The following is a 27,179-nucleotide window of genomic DNA, read 5'->3' on the forward strand; positions in this document are numbered from 1 at the left end:
CTGTTCACCCACTGGCTCCAGGCTTTTCTGGCTTCTCCCGCTACGTTGTCTGGTATCCCTTCTGTTGTTTCTGAGCCAGTTCTCAACCACTACCACTATTTGCCTTCTACTGTTGTGGGAATCCATTCTCTGGTGAGCTCATGGTGCAAACACAAATCTGCTCCTACCATAAACTCGATCTTTCACCTGATCACAACTGACCTAGAGTTGTCTCATCCTTTCCTAGTTTAGCTCAAAGCAGTAGAAGTAGCAAACTCCATATTCCTGTGTACAGGTTGTACCTTGACAGTTGCAGCTCCGAGTCCCGGAACACTGGAATCCTGCCTTTATTTATTGGCCAAGCACACACTTGGGATAGGGTGCTTCCTGGGCATGGGACAGCGCGATAGGATGCCAGTCCACTTGCAGTCTCTCCACATACAGTATGCTCACAAACTCTGTCTCCTCCCGTGTTCGCTGCCTGACTCCTAAATGCTCAAAGTTGCAGGGCAGCTGTACAGAACAGCACACGCTGCAGCCACGGCTCACCTGGATTGACACCGGCACCCATGAAGAAACGCTCATGAAACAATATACAGTAAAGAGAAAAAAACTGCTATTGAGAACAAGTATGCGTTTCAGTATTTTTCATACGTCACTCACTAATCAGGATAAATATTTGTCGTTATCGGTATTATTTACTTATTTTGTTTGTTTTTGTTTATTTACTTATTTTGCTGCTCGCAGTTCCCAAACAGATTTTTCTAGACATGTGGTGCGGTATTTTTATAACTGACAGCTCGTGAACATGAACTACACCTCCCATTTTTCACGCGTCAGAAGTACAGGAAGGTTCCGCATCCCGACGCCGTTTGGGATTGTAGTTCATTTTGTGAGCAAGGGGCTTATATATTAGTGTGTGTATCTTCTTTAAGAACTCTAAATCCCAGAATGCATTGTGAAGGCTACTACCGCAGTTGTTCCCTGGGCCGGGTTGGTTAAATGGTGGTTGTGTGAGGGACATTGTATGACTTTCAGTGCTTGTATTTAGCTGTGTAGTCAATTCATTTTAACCGGTCCCCATTTATTTAAATCATGGAGGCTCTTATCCCCGTAATAAACAAACTTCAAGACGTCTTCAACACAGTGGGAGCTGATATTATCCAGTTACCGCAGATTGCAGTGGTTGGAACACAGGTAAAACCATATATATACTATGTGCATTATTTATCTATTTAATTGTCTGTGCTTTTTTTTTTAAAAAAAGAATGCTTTGCACAGTACTATACGTTTATCTTTCTGTATATCTTTATGTTTATAGTAGTGTATAGTATCTTAATAGTGTTGATAAAGGACGTAATACATTTTATTCGTCCCATGCTTCGGGTGAAACTAGATGTGAAAATGAAACGTAGTCAGGAGGTATCCATCTGAATCAAATGTGTTAGGTTGTAAACAACAAATGTGTATCTGCTTTTGTAAAAAATAGTCAAAACATGCCCACGGATTTTAGAGAGATATTTTTGCATCCGTTCCATTTTCCCTTGTAATGCGCAATAGCGCTGCAGTGAAAATGAAATATTGTCATGGGGAGGTGGTTATTCTCATCAACACAAGGTCAGAGTTCCATTAGCAAAAACTAGTATAGGGGTGCAAAGAGACATGTCGATATAAGGGAAACGATCAGTTTAGTAAGAGATTGCAAAACTGATCAGTGACAAAAATGACAGTAGTGTGGGGCAGAACATGCAATTGGCAAACTTCTGACCCCCTTCTTGTAGAATGTATTAGTTTAAACCTCAAACGTGCTACAGCGTGCTATGTTGAGTTAGTATTTTACTTAGAGGGCCTGTTTACAATGCGAGTCTTAAGAAAAAGACGTACATGTGCTTAATTATACACCAGTGATAAAAAATAAAAGAAAGGATAGTGGTAGCCCTATCCTTGTCAATCTAAGCTAATTCCACCCAGATTTTGATGTTGAAACTGACTGTTTTGTATACACATTTGTGCATTATATATATATTGATAGTTTTCAGCGGACTGGCTTCCCGTCCCAGGTGAACCCTGCCTACCTCCCCTTGCTTGCCGGGATAGGCTTTGGCGCCCCTGTATTCACTGATTAGCATATCTGCACAAAATGTTATGCCATTTTACCTTTGTTGAAGGTAGAAACTATGTAAGGTGTAAGACTGCAGCATCTCTCCAAACAGTACCATGTCCTCATTTTGACAGTAGTTAAAGGCAGTTGTAAAAAGGCTCCTTATTCTCGGAGTGTGTACTCTCACTGGTCACCAAGGCATACATTTGTCAAATATCCAGGCTTCTCTGGAAAGCATGTACTTTGCAAAGGTTTTTCAACAGCACAAGACTGAGCTGTCACAAACAGAGGAAAATATTTCTTTTTAGTGCTTTAAGTTATGACTTAGTTCTTTTTTAAATAGGCACAAAGTCGGTAGTGGAGATTGAAATTATGTTGAACGTTACCAATGCTTGCTTTTTTATTGAAGAAAGGGTGCAATGGGTCACCCATTGGTCTCTGTTTTTTAAAAAGCACAGTACTGTTTTTTAAAAATGTAGAAAAACTGCTCAATATGTGAAATAAAAACCTATTAATTACCTTATCTTTCCTGCTTTTAATATACTTTAAAGTTTTATATTCAAATCTAAGAAAGTACGAAGGGTGTGCTAGTTTGATCCAGGGGACTTTTTGTTATTTGTAATGTTTCTAAAGATCCCATGTGGCCACTTCTTGAAGATACCTGGGATCTTTGACAGACATCCCACCCAAAGCTCTCTGCATAAAGACATCCCTTCCACCGCCAGCCTTTTTATTGGTTTTGAAAGCAAGGGTTTAATATTGTGTCATCTGCAAAGATACCGCATAATTAACTAAAATCAGCATGTTTATTTTCCCAGTATTTTTCTCCAGTGATCACAGTGTAGTAATCCCTGTGTGTGTGCTGAGTTTTAATGCATTGTGCTGTTGCCTCTTCAGAGCAGTGGGAAGAGCTCGGTGCTGGAGAGCCTGGTGGGCAGAGACCTGCTTCCCCGTGGCACAGGAATTGTTACGCGTAGGCCGCTCATTCTGCAGCTTGTCCATCTTTCACCAGAGGACCACAGGAAGACAGGAGACGAAAATGGTATCTTTCACTGTAGCTGTTAATGTCATTCAGTGTGTAGCTAAGCTTCTTGGCATGCCTGCCTGTCCGGTTCTCTTAAATGATTGTTTCGTGTTTATTACGTGTCTATTCTGTAAACATTTTTCAGATCTCCTCGGACTGTCCTTTTTTCATCCAAGACCAATTTTGCTACAGTGTTTGTAGCAGTTCTCTACCTATAAACTCTGTTGTAAACCAATGAAATTTGTGAAATTTTACAGTGGGTCCTGCTATTGAGGAATGCAAATTAAACAGTCAGTCGGATAATATTATTTTTCAAATTATCTACTTAATAAACAGTCAGTCGGAAAATATTATTTTTCAAATTATCTACTTAATAATAACATTGGTTTTGCAAATTTACAATGTTATTTCTAAGTTTGTTTTACAGATTTTCCAAAACAGTCACAAAAACTGTCATGCCATGCAAATTCTTTAGTTTCTCAAATTTATTTAAAACTTAACTTATAGACATCCTTAAATATAGGTTATATTCAACCACAGACTATAGTATACTACTGCTAGCTATTAAAATTACTTCTGCAGTTTCTAAAATTATGCTTTCATATGTCCATGCTATGCTAGGCCAGTACATGGACATGATTTTTTTGTTTTGTCATATTAGCAACAACCCAGCAACAGCAAGAACCTTTTGAGGGAAAACAAAAACTTCACCCATACATAATAATTGTGGGTTAAAATCATGCCTAGGACATATATCAATATAGAACCTGCAGGAATAATGAATTTGATCTTCAAGAGGAGCCATTTGACTTCTTTTCTGTGAAGTCAAGAGAATGAAAACACAATACAAGAGCAATGGGTTAGGCCTCCTTATGCACCTTGATCATTAATAGTTATGGGATCAATAGAACATTAACAATTGGAATGTTAGCGTTAGTGCTGGGTCCCTGGGTTCAATTCCTGGGGTGCTGTCTGAATGGAGTTTGAAAGTGCTTCCATTTGTTCACATGCTCCAGTTTCTCCCACAATCCAAACACAATGTTAGGTTAATTGTCTTCTGGAAAAATTGTCCCCGGTGTGAGTGTGTGCATGTTTGTGCCTGTGTGTGCCCCTGTGATGGTCTGGCATCCTTACCAGGCTGTATCCCGCACTGTGCCCACTGCCTGCTGGTTTAGGTTCCGGCGCCCCCAAAGGCCTAGTCAATAGTATTAGTCAAGTAGTTGGAAAATACATGTTTAGTTAAAACTGCAAAGAAATCTTTTATGGAGGTTATCAAAGAAATGAAAATTGGCCCTGGTGTGAGTGTGTGTGCCTGAGTGTGCCCTGCAGTTGACTGGCCCATTGTGCCCTGCAGTGCCAAGATAGGTTCTGGTTCCTTTGCAATCCTGTATTGGCTTAAGAAGTTAGAAGATGGATGTATAATTCTGATTATAAGAAATAATTGAAATAATTGAATAATTGAAATGTCTCAAAACACAGGTAGAAAACATGAAAATCAAATAAAGAAGAGCACCATGTCTAGGGATGGTAGAAAGTGTGTATATTGGGCAATTGAAAATCACTTCAGAAAGACTTCAGATGGCTACAGCCTAAATGAAATTCCAGTAGGACAGTTCCAATGTATTAAAAATAAACACTGGGTTATTAAAAAGACTAAACCACTTGGCCTCTGTAAACCTCACATTTGATCATTACTGTGACTTACAAATAGGAGTAAACACAAGCTTAATGCTTTGTGTTTATCTAGCTGGGTCTTATTCTTTGCTCATGGACGCAAGAGCAGGTCGCTCCTTTTCTGCATGTTTCTCATCTCCTTGCAGAATACACTGTACTGTATAGAAGAAGGCATTTGGCTTTTTGTTTTCTTTAATATCAGGTTGTTATTTTTATCAGTTCAGAGATGTAGTCTTACAAAATAGAAAATGTTAATGTTTAAATGATAATGCATTATTCAGGGAAGGGCTAAGTTCACTCTCTTAGTTTCCAGTGTTACTTGTTTTAAAATAGAAAAACTTAATAGAATTGTTATCCCAAAGTACATTTTCAGTAAGATGAAATTTAAATGATTATGGGTCAGACAGAATAGAAAACTCTATTTTGAGAAAAAAAATCTTAATTGTCGCTTTTGGTTTCGTAGCAAAATGCCCATCTCTGACTTCAGGAAGTGCCTCTGAAGGGAATTTCATGAGAATCGTTAATTTAAAGGGGAGTGTTGCTCAGCACCACAACTATGGACTAACATGTTAAGTAATACAGTATAGATGCTACACCTAATGCCTTTTCTGTTGTGTTTTTCTTCAAATACAGACCCCTACGCATGGAAAAATGGGCGCCTTAACAAAGGTCTCCTCTTCCTCTTGTTTCTAGTCTGTGTCTGTCTTCTTACTATGTGTGACTCTTTACTGCTTTGTGTCTGTCATGTCTTCATTTTCCTTGCTTTTACTAATGCTAAAATTGGTCTGGTTGCCCATATCATATGTTTGTCCAAGTAAAAACATGGGAGAGCCTTCTTGCTTTTAATGCACATCAGGCAGCACTATCAGTGTACAAATTATGTTCTTCCAACCTTGTCCTTGGGCTTTCTACTTCATTAATATGATTAGTGGGCGGAGAACAGAGTGTTCGTGATCGACATAGAAACTGCATTTCCTGTTGATGTGACCACTCTAAAGAAAAGACCGACAGATTTTGCAAAAACTGGATATGTTATATTTCAACATTGTGTTTGATACCATTTCTAACAGGGATAAAGAAAAAATATCACTTCATTTTTTTACATGATGGTATTATGTTGAATTGGTTAATTATGGTTTGATTTTTCTAATAAGTTTAATTTATCTGAGGTTTTGTTTGAGTGCACTGTATAATGTTAAAGTCACCATTTTTGCTCACTGTATTCATTTTTTAATTATGTTTAGGGTTTGCTATTCAGCTGTTTGTACTTGCTGTGTAAACATCTTTTGTAGCCACTGTGTGTTGCCATGCAGTATGACTCTATATTGTGTTACTTTACATTGAAGTAAAGTCAGTCTGCTTAGTAGAGGTGTCCGGCAGACTGAAAGAAGCAACAGAATTCTTGAGGACTATTTTTTTAACATCAAGCATTGATCTGTGTTAGGTGATACTTTGAATACAAGTAAATCACATTTCATTTGCAGCACACAAATCTTCAGCTTCATATTTTACACACCATTACATTCACCTCAGTAATGACTGTAAGGAGAACTGTCATCAGAGCTTGCCAAGCAGCAAGGGAAAATATTTGTAATCGAGAAATACTGTATCTGGTTAAAATGAAAGTGTAAACACCTTAAGTACAAATTGAAAACATTAAAACTGCCTTGATGTATCACATCATTTATATTGGATAAGCAAAGACAACATATATTTGACTATAATATCTAAAATATGATGTGAAGTATTGTATTTTTGCAATATTGTTGTTTTGCAGTATTGTAATTTTGCAGATCTGCTGCACTGGTCTGAATGTCAGAATATTCTGTTTTGATTTAAATCTGCTGGATATCACTGCAAGTTACCATCTTAAAACTAAAATGCTTATTACCACATTCTATATATGTTAATGAGCATCTAACTTCTGGAAGAAGCTTTGTTTTGCACTTCATTAAAGAGTGTTTTTATAATAGACTGCTCGTTCTTAAGGATGTTGTGTACAATAGTAAAGTTACGATAGAAGGTATATGTTGTATGTTGTAGTTCTTTGTAATGAATGTATCCTTGTTCTTTTGCCTAGCTGCAGAGTGTGAAGAGTGGGGCAAGTTTCTCCACACTAAAAATAAGGTATGCTTTACTCAATAAAAAAAAAAAGTTTTTGCAGAATAAGCACTGTACTTATATTGTGTGTTGTGCACTATGGCAGTTCCTGGATTTTAATGAACATTTGTGGTACTCCTCCCAGCACATAATTGGTACAGCCTAAATGAGTGTCAGAACATCTGTATCAAAAGAGCTCTAGCAAGTTGATAGATTTGATTAACTCCAGTTTGATTAATTTGAAGATCAATTAGACTTACTATAATTTTGGATATTTGAGATACTCATGTATTAATAGATATGACTTTAGAAATGCTTTGATTTAACAAGCTTCATATATTGTAAAACAATTTTAAATAGAATACTCTTTAGATGCCAGAGTATACAATGAAAAAAGCATGAATGCAGAAATAAAATCTGTATATATAATAATTTAATCATTGTGAAATTAAAATTGTTATATTTATATGTACCTTTCAACACATTTATCAATGACCCGTCAGTGTAGGAATAGTTCTGCAGAGCATCCTGAACTAGTGGCTTTGTCAGTGTGTCATAAATTAAAAGTATAAGCTCTGTCAGTTGTCCTGTTTAAATGACCGCTTCAATTAAATAAACAGTCAAGACAGAAGCCATCATACTGAAACCACATCATGTCTTCACACAAAATCTGTCAAGTACAAGTCATTCTACTGCACTTGAGCCTCATATAAGTAGATCACATGCAAGAGCTTCCTTATAGCTCTATGCTACTCATACTATGAAAATGGAATCTTTCTGTTAAAAGAGTTAATAATAATTCACGGCCTCAGTCTATAACCAAATCAAATAACAGGTTTGTCTTAAAATGTGTTTTTTCAACTTAAGTCAAAAATGAAAATGTTGGGCCTGAAGTCTAGAAATCTTGGGCCAGGTTTTGATATTGTCCTTGGCTAATTCTTAGTATTATGTAGTTTCCTGCAGATGTTTGCTGTCTTTATATCTTAATGTTCATTCTTTCATTTTAATATGAAGAACAAGTGTCACCTTGAATGTAAATCATACAAGCTGGCTTGCTTTTGAAAATTGATACCTTTTTACATTGTTTGAAGTGGTGATGTAGATAATGTTTTTAAATTAAAACTTATAAGGAGAAGTTTAAGGAATTTAATGGAATTGGTTCAGTGCTTCTGCTATAATCACAGATATGACGTTTAGTCCTTTAGTGTCCCTAGGGAAGACTATTGGCTTATTTATTGAATTTAATTGATATATTATGAATACAATAAGATTAAAAATTTACAAATGTAAGTCTAAAAATTAGTATTATGCTATGATCAAACTCTTAGTGTTTGTGTGGTAACTTAATCTTTTTTTCAGATCTATACAGACTTTGATGAAATCAGACAAGAGATTGAAAGTGAAACTGAAAGGATTTCTGGAAATAACAAAGTAAGCAAGCTAATGGGAGATAATGATCTCTTTGTATTGTTACAAATGGGGGGGTTAAGAAACTGAAGAAAATCCGGAATTGACCGAGCAGTTTAGTTAATAAGTGAAATAATTATTCATAACCTCCAACTTGTAAGTGATTTCTACCAATATACGCGAGTGGCTGGTATAATTAGAGTCATGTGAATTCTTTGTTCTCTGGCACATATTTGGTGAGAGGAGTAATAATCCAGGCATACTTGGTTAAACAAATATTTATTGCAATGACACAAGACACAAACTACAATACACAGAACAAAACATACACACAAGTTGTACTCTATGTACAGTATTTACAAACAAGGTGTTTCAGAGGCCTAACGTTCTGGTCACCCAGAAAACCCCAGACTGCTACTAAGCATTAAATTCTTAATGCCTTAATTCTAAATGCCAGAGGTCACAAAAAAGATGAGCTGCCTTCTAACTAAATACAAAGCAACCTGCAGTTAAATCTCTCTCTCTGCACCCTGGATGGCACAAAATAAATGCACCCTAAACAGGAAAGACATTTCCAACTGAGGTATCTTTTACCTAGGAAACCCAAGTTTCCTAGGTAAACACAGAATAGCACACTCTCCAACAAGGTTCAAATCCTTAGCTCCAGTCAGGTTTGGTTCGGATGATCATGAAGTAGGGGGTCTCGCCTAGCACAGGCTTCAAGTCCCAAATCTTGCCGACTTTCTTCCTTTCTTTCCCTGTGCTCTGAATGTGATCTTATGTTGTCTGTTTCTGTCCTGCTCCTTTGCAATCATTTGCCCACAACTTACATAGGTATACTAAGATAAACTTTACAATTGTTTCTGCTCAAGGGACCCCCAGACCTCAGAAAACAGCCTCTCTCCTTTGAAGTTAGAAGTGTTTACCCTCCAAGTGTCACAAACTTCATCTAAAATCTAAGAGACACATCTCAGTCACTTAAAGCTGTAACAGTATTTTAAAATTCTTTATCGTAAAAAGGCCTCTTGGAAACTGTTAACATTTGGGGATAATTTTATAACCCAGAAATTAAAATGAATTGTGATATTTTTAAAACTGGATTATTTATAGTAACTAGGCAGACCACATGACATGAATGAGGACTTGAATGAAAATAATTCTTCTAAGGTTCTGTCCTGTAGCTTTCAAATGTAAAAAAAAAATACAGTTTTGAAACAAGAAATTGAAGTTAGCTTTTTTTTTAAAGCCAGGTGTAAATCGGGAGCGGTAAATCTGATACTATAACAGTGTTTTCATTCATAGTCTGGATTCATTTCAGTGTTAAAATAAGTGTTTTACAGGACACCATTTGAAGGTCTGGAAAGATAATTATTCAGAGGTTACCTAGTAGCTCTAGTTCCCTTTCTGCATTGGGATGTCCCCTGAAACCCTTATATTTTAAAGAAAATAAGTGTTGTTTAATCAATTGGAGCAAATTCTAGAGCACAGATTACCAAACGCAATCTGCAGGTCAGCAGTCTTTTGAGGCTTACATTCCTTAAGGACTCCAAATGGTTTGGACTAATTACGGGCTTAACTGTAGCAGTTGAACAGCCTTTTCTGACTCCCTGGGAGCTGCTGATTTAAAGAAAGTTCAGTTTGAGAAAGAATTGAGAAATAAACAAAAATCATGTACCATTTTCTAGGATACTAGAACCATTTCGGCAGGAAGTTGTGACAATATGTTTTTGCAGTTTCTGATGTTAAAAGAGCACACCTAAGCTGCTCCCAAGTACTTTGTACCTGTGAGTTCGTCTGGCCTGTCATAATCTGACTGAGGTGGCCAAGCACAGCTATGGTTCTATTGTGTTTGGTCAGCCATAGACCCCTTGACGTTTAGTGCAGCTGCATATCCTGGAGACCTGCTAGGCACCTGTAAACTTGCTGGTGATGATGGTGAGAGGCACACCACTCCTCTAGTCGGTCATGACTAATGACTGACAAGTGGGCATAAAGGCAGAATGCTCAGAATCCTCTTTCTTCTCTTGTGGTATAGGACTTGCAGTTGTAAAGCCAAGTGAAGCGTATACATACAGCAGTTTTTATATAATACAATACACAATAAGCAATAAATAATTTTTTAAGTCACCAAACCATTATACATAATTATTGTCCCTTTAACTCTAATTATGACAACCTTTCCTTCTTTGTCTGTTAAAAATTGAAAATAAATATGAATATATATTTTAGAATGAGTGTTTACATCCGATTTTTAAAATATTTTTTAGAGTTGTTGCTAATTTTGCATTTAATTTCCACAGGGTGTTAGTGATGAGCCCATTCATCTAAAAATCTACTCTCCTCATGTGGTGAACCTCACTCTGGTGGATCTACCTGGAATCACAAAGGTATGACAGCAACATTTCAATACTGATCACCACAGAGAATTTTAGAGATGAAGATGTCTGCTAATATATCATCTTTCACTGTCGGAGTCAGTTTAGGTCCTGTAGATTGAATAAAACTAGACAGGACCTTTATAGTGTATTTTGTTTTTCAATGAAAATTCAATTAAAAGATGTGTAAAATAACACTAAACTTGTTTAAGCCTATTTGGCTATTGCTTTTAAACACTACTGTATAAAGACTGTATATGCTTGTCTTTTGTGAAGTTTGAATTCACAGATTTAAAATTTAAAAACTATCATTTTCATATCACACAGTACATTTTCACAAAACTGGGATTCTCAAAAACTAGTTTCTGTTTCAGGGATTCAAATATGCCCTGCATACCCTTATTTTTTCAGTAATGTTATATTGTGGTTTACCTCTAAAGTGGGTATTTAATCAAACACATAAGCAAAACTTTCTAGGAAGCATTACATGGCACTGCTTGCTGCCTTTTGGAGACATTTCACATTTCAAGTAAATACTTGAACTCGAAGTTCCATTTCAATGCTTCCTCTTCATCAATGGGATCAGACCCAGCTCAGCAAGCAGCTTAGCAAAGAGCAAACGGCAACTGAGAATGGAAAACTATGAAGATGAGTGTTAACTCTGTTGCCTCATGATGTGAACTAAGGTCCCGGTGGGCGACCAGCCCAAGGATATCGAGGTCCAGATACGAGACCTGATCCTGAACCACATCGGTAACCCCAACTGCATCATCTTGGCCGTGACGGCTGCCAACACAGACATGGCCACCTCCGAGGCACTGAAGGTTGCCCGGGAAGTGGATCCTGATGGTGAGCTTTTTAAAACGGCAAAATACAAAATACCTCTCAGTGTACTTGTTCGGAAGAATGTTGTCAAAGAATTCCTCTGCATCGAAAATCCTTAGGAGCTCAAACTATATTTGTCAAGTAAATGCAGTTTTTGTGTGAGTATCCTGCCCTCAGACAATTTGTTTTTGCAAAGATTCTTCTGTTCTCTGATGAATCTCTTACAGCATATTCTGATTTGCTTAGCCTGTAATAAACAAATTTATTATTGTGTGACTACTTATTTATCATTGACGGACTACTTAATCTGTGCAGTTTTCGAAAAGGGTTTACTAAATTGGTTAGTTTTAGTTTTATGTTTTTAAAACTGAATTGAATAATGAATACAGTGCATCATTTGGCAGGTTCTCACAAGCTGTGACCCTCTCTTTTATTTTTTAGATTGTTTAATGGTTTGTTTGTTATTAAATATTTGAATTGTAAATGGGAATCTCATATATTTGTAATGATGTAATTTCTCTTGTTAGTTTGTAAATAAGTTTAATGTTAATAGAATTAATAATAAAACATACTAATGGGCTAAAATAATTGCCCCCAAAACAATATAAGTTAATTCAGATGCTAAAATGATGAGCATTGTTTCCATTATTACCCTTTAACAATTGTAGATACTATTGTCCTTTATTAATATCACCATCTGATACACTGTATATGGGATGTCATTCATAGATAAAGAAATTCTATATGCAGCAATTTTTGCATTACGGTGTTCAAATCAAACACTTTTCAATAGCTGAATGGAGGGTTAAAGGAAGGTAGAGCAGATTCCTTTATTAGTCTTATCATTTGATTTTAAATAAAAGTTAAAAATGCATGCAGAGAGATGGCTTAACGTTAATGCAGTGGTTAAGGATATGGAGAGGTAATGGAAATTCTATGCTGAGGAGTGAGAAAAATACTGTGGAGTAAATACTCCAGCTGTGGAGTTTTCTTCAGGTGTTCTTCACATACGTGCAACGTTTTCTAATGTCTCTATATTTTTTTAGGTTTTTACATCTTGTACACTGACAGTCCCCACTCTTCTTGTGGTGAGGCTTGTATCTGGCTCATATTCAGTCATGTCAAATACAGTATATAACTTACGGTACCAAGAGTGCCGTGTTCCATTGACTTCTTACAGGTAGATGATTGATACCAGAACTGATCATATGAAATATATTTGAAGGTTGCAATCCTGCTCACTGGATAGGAGTTAGGACTGTAAGATAAATAGGCTGGTGTTTTGTTACTAATGAACTGTGTGTTTTACTGCTTTGTAGGACGGAGAACTTTGGCTGTTATAACCAAACTTGATTTGATGGATGCTGGCACAGACGCCATGGATGTGTTGATGGGTCGAGTCATTCCAGTCAAACTGGGCATTATAGGAGTTGTAAATAGGTACCTGTCAGCCTGCTTATACTCTTGGTTTCTTACTATTAATGTTATTATTATCGTCATCATCTTAGCAGACACCCTGATCAAGTGCTATGGATATGAAATTTACTGTGGAGATGAAGTAATTAGCTTGCAGATTATGTACCATTGTAGTGTTAGAAGTGAATTTGCATACTCTACACATTATAAGACATTGCAAGTAAAACTGTTGTATGCCAGAAAACATCTATAAATCCCTCTGACAGAAAACCTTTTTTGATTCACTGTAAGATGTAGGAACTTTGTGAGTTTGAGGCTGTAAATCTTTTGTTGCTACTGATTTTTTTAACACTTGTGCTCCTGGACTTTGATTTTAAGAAGGGGATTCTTCTTAACATTTTTACTCACCTTGCTCAACAAGCAAAGTTGTTGTGGCAGCAGATACATCAAAATGGCTTTTTCTTCTGTTGGATTAGCATTACTTCACGTACACTTATACACATATTTACATGTTACAGTTTATTACAGTATTTCCAAAAATTGTTTCTTAAAATATGCTTTTAAACACCATAGTAAAAAAAAAAGTGATTTTTCTTGCTTTGCAGGAGTCAGCTGGATATTAACAATAAAAAATCGGTGGCTGATGCAATTCGTGATGAACACGCCTTTTTACAGAAAAAGTATCCCTCCCTTGCCAATAGGAATGGTACTAAATATTTGGCTAGGACTTTAAACAGGTAAGTTTTTTTTGCTTGCTTTTTTTTCCAAGTTACTGTAGCATGTTTCATATAGTCTTTTTCATTCATTGGACATAGTGATTTAGAGCTAAGTGAGGTAGACCAGAAAGCTTTTTGTAAGCGATGGACATCATCTTGACAAGAAAGGACAAAAGATATCTGATATATACACTTTTATGCCCTTCATGGTCAGATTATAATTTTCACCATGCTTAATTTAACACTTCACACTGCATGCCTGATATTCCTGTCACTTTCAGACAATATTAAAACCTGACCCACAGTCTGCTTTATTACCTTTCCGATGATGTTGAGATATATTTAAAACTTACAGTGGTGTGAAAACGTGTTTGATTTCTTATTTTTTTGCATGTTTGTCACACTGAAATGTTTCAGATCATCAAACAAATTGTAATATTAGACAAAGATAACACATGTAAACACAAAATGCAGTTTTTAAATGAAGGTTTTTATTATTAAGGGGAAAAAAAATCCAAACCTACATGGCCCTGTGTGAAAAAGTGATTGCCCCCCCTGTTAAAACATAAATCAACTGTGGTTTATCACATCTTTGAAAAGCTGAGTTCAATTTCTCTAGCCACACCCAAGCCTGATTACTGCCACACCTGTTCTCAATCAAAAAATCACTTAAATAGGACCTGTCTGACAAAGTGAAGTAGACCAAAAGATCCTCAAAAGCTAGATACCATGCTGCAATCCAAAGAAAATCAGGAACAAATGAGAATTTAGAGTAATTGAGATTTATCAGTCTGGAAAAGGTTATAAAGCCATTTCTAAAGCTTTGGGACTCCAGCGAACCACAGTGAGAGCCATTATCCACAAATGGTGAAAACATGGAACAGTGGTGAACCTTCCCAGGAGTGGCCGGCCGACCGGCTCCAAGACCCCAAGAGGTCAGAAAAAAAACCACAACAACATCCAAAGAACTGCAGGCTTCACTCGCCTCGGTTAAGGTCAGTGTTCATGACTCCACCATAAGAAAGAGACTGGCAAAAATGGCCTGAATGGCAGAGTTCCAAGATGAAAACCACTGCTGAACAAAAAGAACATAAAGGCTCCTCTCAGTTTTGCCAGAAAACATCTTGATGATCCCCAAGACTTTTGGAAAAATACTCTGTGGACTGACGAGACAAAAGTTGAACTTTTTGGAAGGTGTGTGTCCCATTACATATGGCGTAAAAGTAACACAGCATTTCAGAAAAGGAACATCATTCCATCACGTTTTCACACAGGGCAATGAAGGTTTGGATTTTTTTTTTCCCTTAATAATAAAAACCTTCATTTAAAAACTGCATTTTGTGTTTACTTGTGTTATCTTTGTCTAATATTTCAATTTGTCTCTGGGACATTTACTGAAATTTGCACAGTCTTTAGATTTTAAATTACACTCTCCATGGAGTTAGTGAGGAACAGTTAGAAGTTTATTTTATATAAGTTATATTTATATGTTTATATTAAGTTATTTGATATCATAAGAAGAACATAGGCAAAATGCCCTCCTCTTATTTGTTCTTATCTGGTCTGTTTGGTACTTAGGGTTAGGATTAGTTAATTGATTTAATGATCTCATCCTGCTGTTTCTGGAAAGAAACCATGAATGGTTGATCCATACTCCCACACTTTGGTGAAGATGTGCCTCCTGTTTTCAATTTTTAATGCATTTCCACATAGTTTGTAGTAAAGTTATCCAGCACTGTAGGGAAGGTAAGGTTTTAAAAAATGCCTGATAATTGACATTAAAGTTTTATATACGAAAGTGCTGATTTTTGCACATTCATTTCTAACATTGTTATTATGTCCGCTTTTGTTGGTTTGTATAAAATGTTTCAAATAAAGCATGTTGTACTTAAAACACAGATTACTTACACAACATTGTTCCACAATACACATTACAGTTTAATGAAAAACACAATAGATTAAAATTTAGTTCAGTACCTGTTTAATGATAAAATATTGTTTTTTAAATGATATACTTTGGTCAGATTGGTCTAAAACTGCCAGAAAATGTTTGAAGCCATAGTGAAGACTTATTTTATTACATCCCAATAATTGCATATTTTTAACGTGTTCAAATTAAGAATTACAGTCATTGACTTTTTTGATCAATAGAACAGATTACACAAGAAGATGGCATTCCTTCTAATGCCTGTGACTAGGAATACAGTGGTGTAAGCAGCATGTAAAGGTTTCTTGATCCATAATGCAGTGTTTTTCCTTACAGGTTACTAATGCACCATATTAGGGACTGCTTGCCTGAGCTGAAAACGAGAATCAATGTCCTGTCAGCCCAGTATCAGTCTTTGCTCAGCAGCTATGGAGAGCCTGTGGAGGACAAGAGTGCCACTCTTCTGCAGCTCATTACCAAGTTTGCCACCGAGTACTGCAACACCATTGAGGGCACAGCCAAGTACATTGAGACTGCAGAGCTGTGAGTCATGTCTCACCTTGCCATCAGATACCTCCAGGGGATAGCTGCTGCATGTAATCTTGAATCTATCATTAGATAGAATGAACAGTAATGTTCCTTCCTCAAGAAAAAATTTTGCTGTCCAATTTCTGCAAAAGATGGAACTGTGTTAAAAAGGATTAGGTGGTTCATGCAGCATAGGCTAATGTAGAATGTGAGGAATTGCTGTTGGATTTATTTGATTCTATTGTTCCGGTTTTTAATTTTAGTTTTATTCAGTCTAACATGATATTTAGAGAGTAAAACGCTTTTTTTGTAATAAGATTACACATGGTATTCTAATAGGATCATCCCAGTACATTGAAAACTTTTAACATTACATCCATTGATTTAAATTCTACACTTTTAACTACAGAGTAACATTTTTGCCTTTTTTTTCTTCCCTGCATAATGTAAATTATGTCAGGTCAGCATAAACATCTAAATCTTCCTCATATGTTGCCTCAAGCTTAGCATTTCCCTTTTTTTTCATCTTAAAAAAAATCTTGAATTTTATCTAAAACGTTTTGAAATATATTTGCTCCTTCTACAAAGTTTGCTAATCCTCATATTTTGGCATTGTCTGCAAAGTTTGCTAGAAAACTGTGATCCAAATATTGCGTTATCATGATTTATGAACTGAAATGCTTTATGTTCCCTAGTGCTTCATTCTTTACTAGAAAACAAGGGTTTGGCCTAAGAGAAACACAATTGAGACAATTATTACAAAAAAAACTTTTTCCTTGAGCATGGAATTTGTTTTAAATTAGTCTCTTTAATGTTTCAGGTGTGGTGGAGCTAGGATTTGCTACATATTTCATGAAACATTTGGACGGACATTAGAATCGGTCGATCCCTTAGGTGGACTCACAACTGTAGACGTTCTGACTGCCATCAGAAATGCCACGGTGAGTGTGGTGGTGCATAAAATGAATCTGCATGTTTTATATACAATATAAACCTGTACACATGATACAAATAACTGGTCATGTACTAGATGGATAAAAAAATCCTGGAGTTTCTTGAATATAATAAAAATATGTAGTTTTCTTTCTCGAACTGTAGACCACTGAGCCTCTCTCAGTTATGGATTTTGTTTGTTGATTTCCAGGAGCAGCCCACTCCACAAATGTATCTCCATGTCTTCTTGCTGTTACAGACCAATGAATGTTCAGTTATCTTTTGGTGTTGCACAGGGACCTCGCCCTGCGTTGTTTGTCCCCGAGGTGTCCTTTGAGCTGCTGGTGAAGCGACAAGTGAAGCGTTTGGAGGAGCCCAGTCTGCGCTGCGTGGAGCTGGTCCATGAGGAAATGCAGAGGATAATTCAGCACTGCAGCAATTACAGCACACAGGTGGGAGTCCAGACAGGAGTAGAGGTGAAGCAGAACTCTAACCTCACTGCCTTCACCATGTGTTGCACCAGCTGTCATCAGTAACGCACTGCCTTAATTAAGCCAAATTCCTACAACAGCCAGACAGTTGGGACGTAGAGTTGAGAGATGCTGGCATTGAACGTTTTTACTGCTTATGCAATGCAATGCTTCTATGGATACAATTTTTGCATCAAAATACACTTGAAGCACAGCATGCATTTTTATACACATCCACAAACATTTCTACAGTAGAATTAGAAAGCACATACAAAAATAGCCAGATGAATTCATCATTAGTTTTTTTTTTTTAATGCCATTAAGCTGAAATTTATATTGTTGTGATCAGGAACACCTTCTGAAATACTGTTCAGAGTTTTCCATAATTTTTTACATTAATCTATACACTTCTTTGTAAAAGCGTGAGTATTGATTGGAAACGTGATGCTGCTTTATGCACACACTGCTAGCTTTCCACAACCTACAAGCTGACAGGAGTCATTAGCAAGCTACTATTTCTAACTTAATCTCTACACGTTGTATACCCTCGCAGAAGAGCTTCCAGTCCCAGTTGGCTTATGACCGATTTGAACTAGAAATGTATTAACTAAAGTGCACAACCTTCACATCTTTATAGTTTTTGTCATTCGGGAGTGCGAAGTATACTTATTTTAGTTAGCAGGGTTTCATCCTACAATACAAATTTACTGAAATTAAAATGTATTTTCTTTAGTCTGCAGCGTTTTATGTCTACCAGAGTCTCTCACACAGTCAGTCAGGGACTGAGTACTTGTTATACTAAAGGAGTAATGTTGACTTCCACAGGAGTTGCTGAGGTTTCCAAAGCTACACGATGCCATTGTAGAAGTTGTCACATCCCTGTTAAGGAAAAGGCTACCTGTTACCAATGAAATGGTAAGTTCATTTCTATTCTGTACCATTCTGATATGAAGGCTGTATATGTTTTATACAGCAACTACGTACTATTGACTAAAGTATCTCTGTCATTGCTGTCTGTAAATGTTACTGTGCATTCTTTCAGTTATTGCAGTAGAATATGGAAAAATATTAAATGCTTTAGATTATCTACATGTTTGATAACTAAAAGCCATGCATGAAAGGATATTCATTTATTTCTTTTTTTAATTATATAGTGTTAGCATGCCCAAAGAGGTTGGGCAGCCAATTGATCTTGGACCCCTAGAGATTTTTTTTATCCTTACTAAGGAGTTTTTGGTTCCTCTCCTCCGTTGTCTTTTGGTCTTTTCTGTTCTGTATTCACAACATGTATGGGCACTTGCTTTAAGTGCCTTTTGGGCAACCTTGTTGTGAAAGGCGCTATATAAAAATATTTTAATTGTACCCGACACTATAAAATATTATAAGCATTATGAGATGTTTTATAAGATAGTTGAAAATATTTCAGCCAAAATACCTACCCTGAAAATGAATTGCCTTTGTGATTTGAATAGCTTCTTTCTTTTGTGTGACTGTTCTAGCTTTATTGTGTAGTGTTCTTGTCACGTTTTCCTATCTTTTATGAATTGATAGTGTATGTTAAAGAAAACTCTTTTGATTGACTTGTGTCTAACTTTGTCCTCTAAGATTAAGTAAAAGCAGGATCATCCCTGTACTAAATGAATGTTATATAATATTCCAGGTGCACAACTTGGTGGCTATTGAATTAGCTTACATTAATACCAAGCACCCAGACTTTGCTGATGCCTGTGGACTTATGAACAACAATGTAGAGGTGAGGAGAATTTCAGAAAACAACATGTAAACTGTCTTTAGACTGATGAAATAAAGTATTTCTGCCTCAGTGGGTCAAAAACAGCTAACAAAATCAGGTGTTGAACATCTGAAAATATTAACATCATGACACATGATTAAAATGTAAAATTTAAAGAAGAAACATTTTTATCGTCTGTTTAATAAGCAATCTAATTAATTTACTGTAACTCTTGTAGATTTTTGTTTTTTAGTTTTAAAGAAAAACAACTTTCTCATTATTTTTTGTGTAGGAACAGAGGCGCCAAAGAGTACGAGACATGCCCTCAGCAGTCCCTCGTGATAAGGTATGGCATTTGCATTGAACTTACTGAAGCCAGTGTATGTTCTTTTCTACGCGGTTATTTTCACTGGAAATTGGAACAAAGAAGAATTTTTTAATTTAATTTAGCATATTATTTTTTAATTCTATATGGGTATTTCTATCGTGTTACAGACTGGTGTCCTTCACACTTACACCCCCTGTTTTATAGTTTCCAGTTACTCCCATCAGAACGCAGATACAAACTCGCCAACTCCAAAACCAACAGATTTAAGTTCTCATTCATACCTGTAGCCATCTCATTACTTAACACTTGACTTTCTATGCAAATATGTATGTTGTGTATTGTTCGTCTCGTTTTTTTTTCTGTCTGTCTGTACACCAGCGCTGCTGCTGTAAAACAACTTGCACCCAGAGGGATAATAAAGATTCTCTCTCTGGTGTAATGAAATTCTGATGACAGTGTTTTTTTAGTGTTAATTAGAACTATGGTTTGCAAAAGAACAGTGTTCTTGAAACGGTGTTCATCAGTTCTGTACAATATTAGATATTGCGAACAAGTCTTTACTTCATTTTTAATAAGGTTCAATAAAAAATTACAGGAATGAATAAGAATTAGTCATCTTGGTTTTCTTCTGCTCACTTGAGCTGGTGGATCTAACATTAGACAGTAGTCAGATAGTTTGCAAGTAACTATCTTCTATTTTGTTAGATGATAAATAGAATTTATTTAAAACCAATGATAATGCTTCATGAGGTAGATTATAAATAGCAGTAGTAAGGCTATATTTGCGTAAACAGTAGAGAAACATTTAATTTTCTTATCTCTTTTCTCATGATTCTGCCACCTCAAGCTCACTGCTTTATCCTATGTCCATCTCTTGTACCTGTTTTAGTCCTCTAAAGGTCCAGGCTGGCAGTCTGTCTCCTTTTCAGAGTCCCCAGTTGCCACTGCCATGGAGGCAGAGGGAGCTAAGGTCTGTCTCCTCCACAGTGTGATGTCAGCATGTTCTCAAGTGGACCTTTTTGTTCACAAAGTCTTACACGCATTTACCACCCACTTCTTCTAAGCTCTGGGCTCTGCTAATCGTAGTTATGGAGAATGTTAACCCTTGGCCACATCATGTAACCGAGAGATACTGTAGCACATCGCCAGTCCAGGAGCATGTTTCAGTGGTCTGTCACAGTTATTGGTTTGCGTAACCCCTCCAGGTTCCTGTGATGTATCACTTTGTACTTGCAGAGAAATCTGCACAGTCCCATGACCAGTCCGTTCTTCAGAGTTTCCATCTACGCAGTCAGTCCAGTTCCTCCTCCTCTCTTTTTGACCCAATCTTCAATCTTCTGAAAAATACCAGGAGGGAGGTAACAGGAGTATTCCCCTTTAAGGCTAAAAAAATAAACTTTCCACTACAAAAATAAATGTTTTATTATCCTGCCCTGGAACACCCTGACAGGCTTAACCTTCCTTGCCCTTTACGGTCAGGCTTCCATTCTCTGAAATAATTATCCAGATCTTCTCACTACAATTCTATCACTGCACTCTTAGACGCAGGAGTTTAGACACAAACCCCCCGAGCCTAAGTAGTACACCTGGCTACTAATAAACCCTGTGAGTCAAGCCTGTGGATTGAGGACTCTCCAACTAGACCAATTGCATAAATTATTTTTCTTCCAGTGGCATCTGTGTCACAAAGGATACTAAATAGGCAATTAAGCAAGATTTGTCCAATTTTCACTCTCGGAGGAGGCGGCCCTGGGCAAAGCTTTGGCTTGCATCATCACATTACCCTCCCTATTTAGTTCACTCAGATGTCACCCTTGAGCAAATAAGTGCGAATCGGACATGCAGTCTTAACAGACCACTTGGATATGCACGATCCCACAGCTACCACCATTTGTAGTGAATTCTGACACCCCCCAGGCCACATCATGTAACCCACAGATAGCACGTTATCTTTTTAATCTTTTTGTAATCTACAGTACATGCAAAGAACTTCTTCCTGAAGAACATCTTCAAGTCACAATAACAAACTAACTTTTGCTAAAGTGGGAATTAGAAGCTCATTTGTCCACAAGATTGGTTTGAATGGACTTGAACCAACAATTCCTGTAGAAAAACAAACACAGAAAGATCACTCTACTCTCCATTTTCCTCTAATTGATTTTATTTATGGAACATGTGCTTTTTAAATGATCACGTTGATTTTTGATTCGAGTTTTTATGAGAAACAGATGACAATTGCTACATTTCATTTTTTTGAATTCTCATACTCAACCATAAAGTTCCTGGATCTGCTGGTGATTTGTGCATTTTCTTTGTATATGTTGAGGAAAAGCTTAAGCATGTATAAGGTGGCATGACATATGTTTGAACTAACTAATACCTGACTTACTCTTCTGACAATCTGAGCTGTTCCCCAGGGTACTGTGAAATATTCAGTTTTCATGAAAGAAAAATCAAATGGATTAATCTTACATATTACTTTTAATTAATTCTCATTTTATGTTCAGTGTTGGTCATAACTATATCACTATCCAGTGCCCTTTTGTTTCCTACTAAATTTCCACAGTAATTTTTAGGCCCAGTGAGCTTCTTTGTCTTAAATAACCTCGGGGATTTCAGTATAATTTAATTCTATATTAATAGCTTGGAAAATTATCATTTTTTATCTACAGAGACTTTTTCTCCTGGTAGGAGTAGCAGCTTAACACATTTAAGTACGCTTCCTGGAGTGTAATATGTTTCTTGTTATTTGGGACCACTTTGAGGGGTTCACCCTGCAGCTACCAAACAACAAAGAGGCAATTTACAAATAACTATCTGCAATGAATCTTCCTCTATTGCCTTCCTGTAACCTTTTTATCAGGTACATTGCACATCATTAGGTAATACTCATTCATAAAGGAAAAATATTCATTTAGCCTTTCTAGTTTTATGTGTTAAACGTGAAAGGGATGGGGAAATAAGGCTCTGAAAAGGAAGTACAGTGGTGCTAGAAAGCTTGTGAACATTTAATGTTGGATCATTTTGATCAGTAATATAATAATAATAATAGTTCCTGTCTAAATCTTTACACTACTTGCTGTTGCTAAACTTCAAAGCTACCATTGCTAAAAACAAATGTGATAATTCAACTAGATCAAATAGCAAATGTCGCTACCTTTGTACGTGAATAAGTATATGTACTGTAGATCTATAACTAGATGCCTTCTTATTCTATTTAAGGGGGACCAGGAGGCAGGAACTGGTAACTGGAGAGGGATGTTGAAAGCATCGACAGGTGACGATGGGACAGAAGAGAGGACCAAACCCCAATCCTCACTCCCTGCCAGCCCCCAGAAGGGCTACGCTATCAACTTGCTAGATGTGGTAGGTCTTCAACTTTTGAGTGGCTGTTACCTTCTTCTGAAATTTGCACTGTGGAGGTTTAATTACAGAAATGTATTTTTCAGCAATTGCAACAGTTCTTACCAAAACATGTCTTTGGGGTGTAAGTATTAGAAGAAGTCAGAAACAAATTGCACATTAACATCTCTTTAGACTGAGTGCCACGGTCACCCTTGACCTCTGGACTATAGGGTACATCCTGCCCTTCTGGGCAATAGATGTAGAACAAAAGAACCATTTTACTAGTTGAAAAGAGTGCATTTCTAAGTTTTAAAAGATACATCGCATAGTTCTCTGTAGGCAATGTATGATTTTATCATGCTAGAGTAGGTAGCTGATGATTTTATCAATACATTCTCTTCCATTTCTTGTGAAAATGGAATCAATTATTCTGCTAGTGTTTCTGTATCAATATTCTAAATAAGCTAACTGACGGCATGGTGTATCTGCTGACCCTATCGTTAAACTGTTTAACTATCATTAAACGCATAATTTGCACTTATCGGACTGGGGTGCATTCTTTTCTTTTTTTAAAATTGTAAACTTATCTCCCTGCCCATAATCAGCTCTTGCAATGAAGATATTTTTTTCACTTAAGCTTTTAATTCTGTGTAATTTATTGTTTTAATTTGTGTATACATGTATTTTTATTGTAAATGTACCATTTTCATCTTCAAAATTGTGTGACAGAAATCACATAGGGGGTTTAATACTTAGCTTTCTAAAATTCAAGACCAAAATTACTTATGATAACAGCTGTATTTCATTATTTGGAAATATCATATACAGCTACAAGGCATATGATGTCTTTCTAATGGATACGCATACTGTATCCATAGTCGTTGTAACTGAAGGTGGAAACCTCTTCCTGCAAGGTATGAAACTACCCAAAAGATGAGCAATGTTTTTGTCCTGGAATAATGTGAAGACAAAAGGAGTTAAATGTAACTAATAAGGAAGATGCTAGTGAATCCATCATTTTTCCCATGGTTGTCTCTCCATAGCCTGTGCCTGTTGTAAGGAAGCTCTCAGCAAGGGAGAAACGTGACTGTGAAGTTATCGAGCGGCTCATCAAGTCCTATTTTTTGATCGTTAGGAAAAATATCCAGGACAGGTTTGTCTGTTTTTTTTAATTGATATTCAATAATAATTTATAAAATAATTTTATAAAAAAGCTATGAGATTAATGTGCTTATCCTTTATCCTTGTAAGGCATTTTTCTTTATGGTGTTCTTTGACCACAGATTTCTTGTGTAATTGGTGCACATTATGAAGGCTGAGAGTCTCAATGTGTTTGCATGCACATCTCTCTATATATGTATAAATGATCATTTTTTTCAGTAATCGGACTGAGTTAAAAAGTTTCATAACATGAAAAATGTGTCCTGTTGCTTCTTGGATCACTTAGGCCACTGGCCATTGAAATACTAATGCCTTAGGTTGCATACAGTTTTCTGTCTATAAACTGTCTTCAAACTGTGCATCTCATGCTGGCGAATCACATATTCTTGTATTATGAAACATATTTAAATCTTCTGTATTTAAAAATTGAATTTTTTTGTAATCTGTCGGATTGTAAGAATAACATGAGCGAAAGTGAGTATGTGCAAGGATAACATTAATAATAGGATGGAGGAATACTACTTGTTGTTGTGTTGAGCCCACAATATATAAATAAGTGTTAAAAGTCACAGCAAAAAGGCTGTTTCACTAGTTAAAATTAGTTTCACCTGATTATGGAAACAGTTATCTCAAGACATTTCAATTCGGATTTAGAGGAAGAAAACGAAAGTGCCTCAATGATGCAGTAGACTTCAGCCTTCTTGCCTTTGTTGTGATTTGCTCTGTGTGTGCAGCGTGCCCAAGGCTGTGATGCACTTCCTGGTGAATCATGTGAAAGACAGCCTGCAGAGTGAGCTCGTGGGACAGCTTTACAAGTCCATGTTGCTTGATGACCTCCTGACTGAATCTGAGGACATGGCACAGCGCCGTAACGAGGCTGCAGATATGCTTAAGGTAACCTGGTATATCTCAAAAGCTTCCCTTCTGAATGAAGGGAGCTGAGAAAAGAAAAAAACAGGCATTCTTTGTGCTATATAATTTTTTAATTTATAGATGACTGTAAGAGCATTTACCAGATTAAACCAAAAAGTTTAGAATTTTTGTTTTGCTTGTATTAAATGAAGAGAACCAGATTTAGACAGATATATATATTGAACAGTATAATGAAGAGACTTTTGTGTATAAAAGTATCTTTGCTTTAACAAGAGTCCTTTTTGCTGTCAGAAAAACTGATATTTCTTCTCTGTTGTAAAGGTTATCAATTCTGTGAATGCAAATGCTTTCTGTGGGTAGTTTCAGGTCCCACACAAATATGTTCTTTTCATTAAAATCTGAAATTTGTAGCGGTCAAATGTCAAATCAGAGTATTTAAAAATTTTAATCATCTCATAAATTTTAGAGATGGGGAAAAAATATATATGCAGCAAGAAAAGCCTTAAAGTTGCAGTACATTCACATTAAGTACTGTAATACTCTGCTTAAGATTTTTTTTAGTTAGCATTCTGTTAGAAAATGGCCTGTATTGTGGCTTGTTTCTGTTACACACTCTTGGTCCTGCATTGTATTTTTTACATCTCTACTACAGAGGATAGGGATTTGTTTGTTTTTTTTCTTGAATGAGATACTGTAAACGAATTAGCTGTCACAAGCCATTTCTTATTAATGCATAGTAAGCTGAACATTACAATAACTTCTTGAAGACAGGTGACATTAATGGGAAAGATTTTTTGACAGTTTATTGTGGTATTTCAATTTCAAGGTCTATTTTAACTTTTTATTTATCAATAAATATCAGGGAAATTAGGTCATCTTATTGGAACTGAAATCTATTCTTAAATATCCTTCTTCTCTTTTTTCAGGCCCTGCAGAGAGCCAGTCAGATTATTGCTGAAATCAGGGAGACACATCTGTGGTGAAATCATTGGTGTATCCCAGAATTCTGTTTAAGATGTCATTGACTTCAAAGCAGCCAACTTGAAAATGCACTGTTGTTAATTTGTGTACCACGTTATTTTATTTACATACTTCAGCTACTTCAAGATGATTAAATATCATACTTCAACTGTACAAAACTTCCTGTTAAGTGGGATCTTTTCATATTTCATTAAATATACAATGTAAACATTTAAGATTCATTGTAGTGTGGCTTTCCTGAGAAAGCAATTTCCTTATGTAGCTTATATTAAAAGTTAATTATATTAAAACTCACATTCACTTTAAATTGGACTGGTGTTCATTTGCAAACAACAGGTAAAGTTTGTCTGTAATCAAGGAGGATACAAGTTATGTAGATGAGAATAAATATACTTTTCTTAAACATATAGCAGCAGAGATTGTGTGATCATACTGTATGTGGTCATAAAGATGCATTTAATGTGAGATTGTGACATTGTATATCTCAATGTATGTAAAAATATAGATAAGGCCCACATTTTCATTGGAATGCACCAACACATCAAAAAGTGGTGCTATATAGCTGTTGTCATACATCCTGAGACATACCAGCTTCAGTAATATTATTCACTTATTTATTGATCATAATAGTTTTTAAGCAATTCTTATATGATCGATATCACTTGAAAGTGTATTGAATGCTCACTTATACAGCAAGTGGTTTGTATAATTTCTAATGAATTAACTAGTTTAAGACAGGTTCTCCTTTTCTGCAATTCTGTAGAAATTCTGTAGAATTTATTCACACCTTGTATCTTAAGAGTTGATTCATCACAGATATTACTTTCAAGCACTTTCATCCTAGCATTTCTGCAATTTCCCTCACGGGATCAATAAAGTATCTATCTGTTCTATCAGCTTACAAGGCTGATATTTAAATATGAAATACAATGAAAAAAAATTTCAAATTAGTGAGTGGAATTTAAAAGATAGATGATGCCAATGCATATTGTTACAGTACAATACTATAGTTATTTGAAAGGTTATAGAAACTGTATATAATTACAAATATAACTGTATGTTGTTCTACATAAACAGGGACCCTTCATAATATGCCTACAAAGCATTACCTGACTCTATACATTGAAGACTGTGTTGGTACTGATAGAATCATGCCAAGCCTGCTGAAATAAAACAATTTAACTACTTTTCAAATTTTGTTAAATTTATTATTGTTCAATAATTAAACCACCTAAGAACTGCATATTGCATTTTACATTATTCTGCCTGAAATGTTTCTATTAT

At 36.1% G+C, this 27,179-nt stretch overlaps 1 protein-coding gene across 4 annotated transcripts; it reads left to right on the forward strand.

Moving 5' to 3' along the window:
• Positions 1-933: 933 nt before the first annotated feature.
• Positions 934-27,089, forward strand: dnm1l (dynamin 1-like). 4 transcript variants are annotated; one of them, XM_088644847.1, is made up of 20 exons: positions 934-1,176; positions 2,978-3,122; positions 5,412-5,447; positions 6,859-6,905; positions 8,238-8,309; positions 10,586-10,672; positions 11,347-11,509; positions 12,805-12,925; positions 13,507-13,638; positions 15,881-16,087; positions 16,893-17,013; positions 17,302-17,457; positions 18,301-18,390; positions 19,136-19,228; positions 19,500-19,553; positions 20,425-20,505; positions 22,758-22,901; positions 23,924-24,033; positions 24,776-24,935; positions 25,841-27,089. In XM_088644847.1, exons 1-20 carry the CDS (start codon positions 1,075-1,077, stop codon positions 25,895-25,897), a joined length of 2,178 nt encoding a protein of 725 aa, XP_088500973.1. In that variant the 5' UTR covers positions 934-1,074; the 3' UTR covers positions 25,898-27,089. The 4 variants fall into 4 exon arrangements, with proteins under 4 accessions (XP_088500973.1, XP_088500974.1, XP_088500976.1 ...); XM_088644848.1 differs by having other exon boundaries at positions 6,865-6,905; XM_088644850.1 differs by lacking the exon at positions 20,425-20,505.
• Positions 27,090-27,179: the final 90 nt, after the last annotated feature.

This window comes from Lepisosteus platostomus, chromosome 9, assembly GCF_059453375.1.
Source record: "Lepisosteus platostomus isolate fLepPlt1 chromosome 9, fLepPlt1.hap1, whole genome shotgun sequence".
NCBI lineage: Eukaryota > Metazoa > Chordata > Actinopteri > Semionotiformes > Lepisosteidae > Lepisosteus > Lepisosteus platostomus.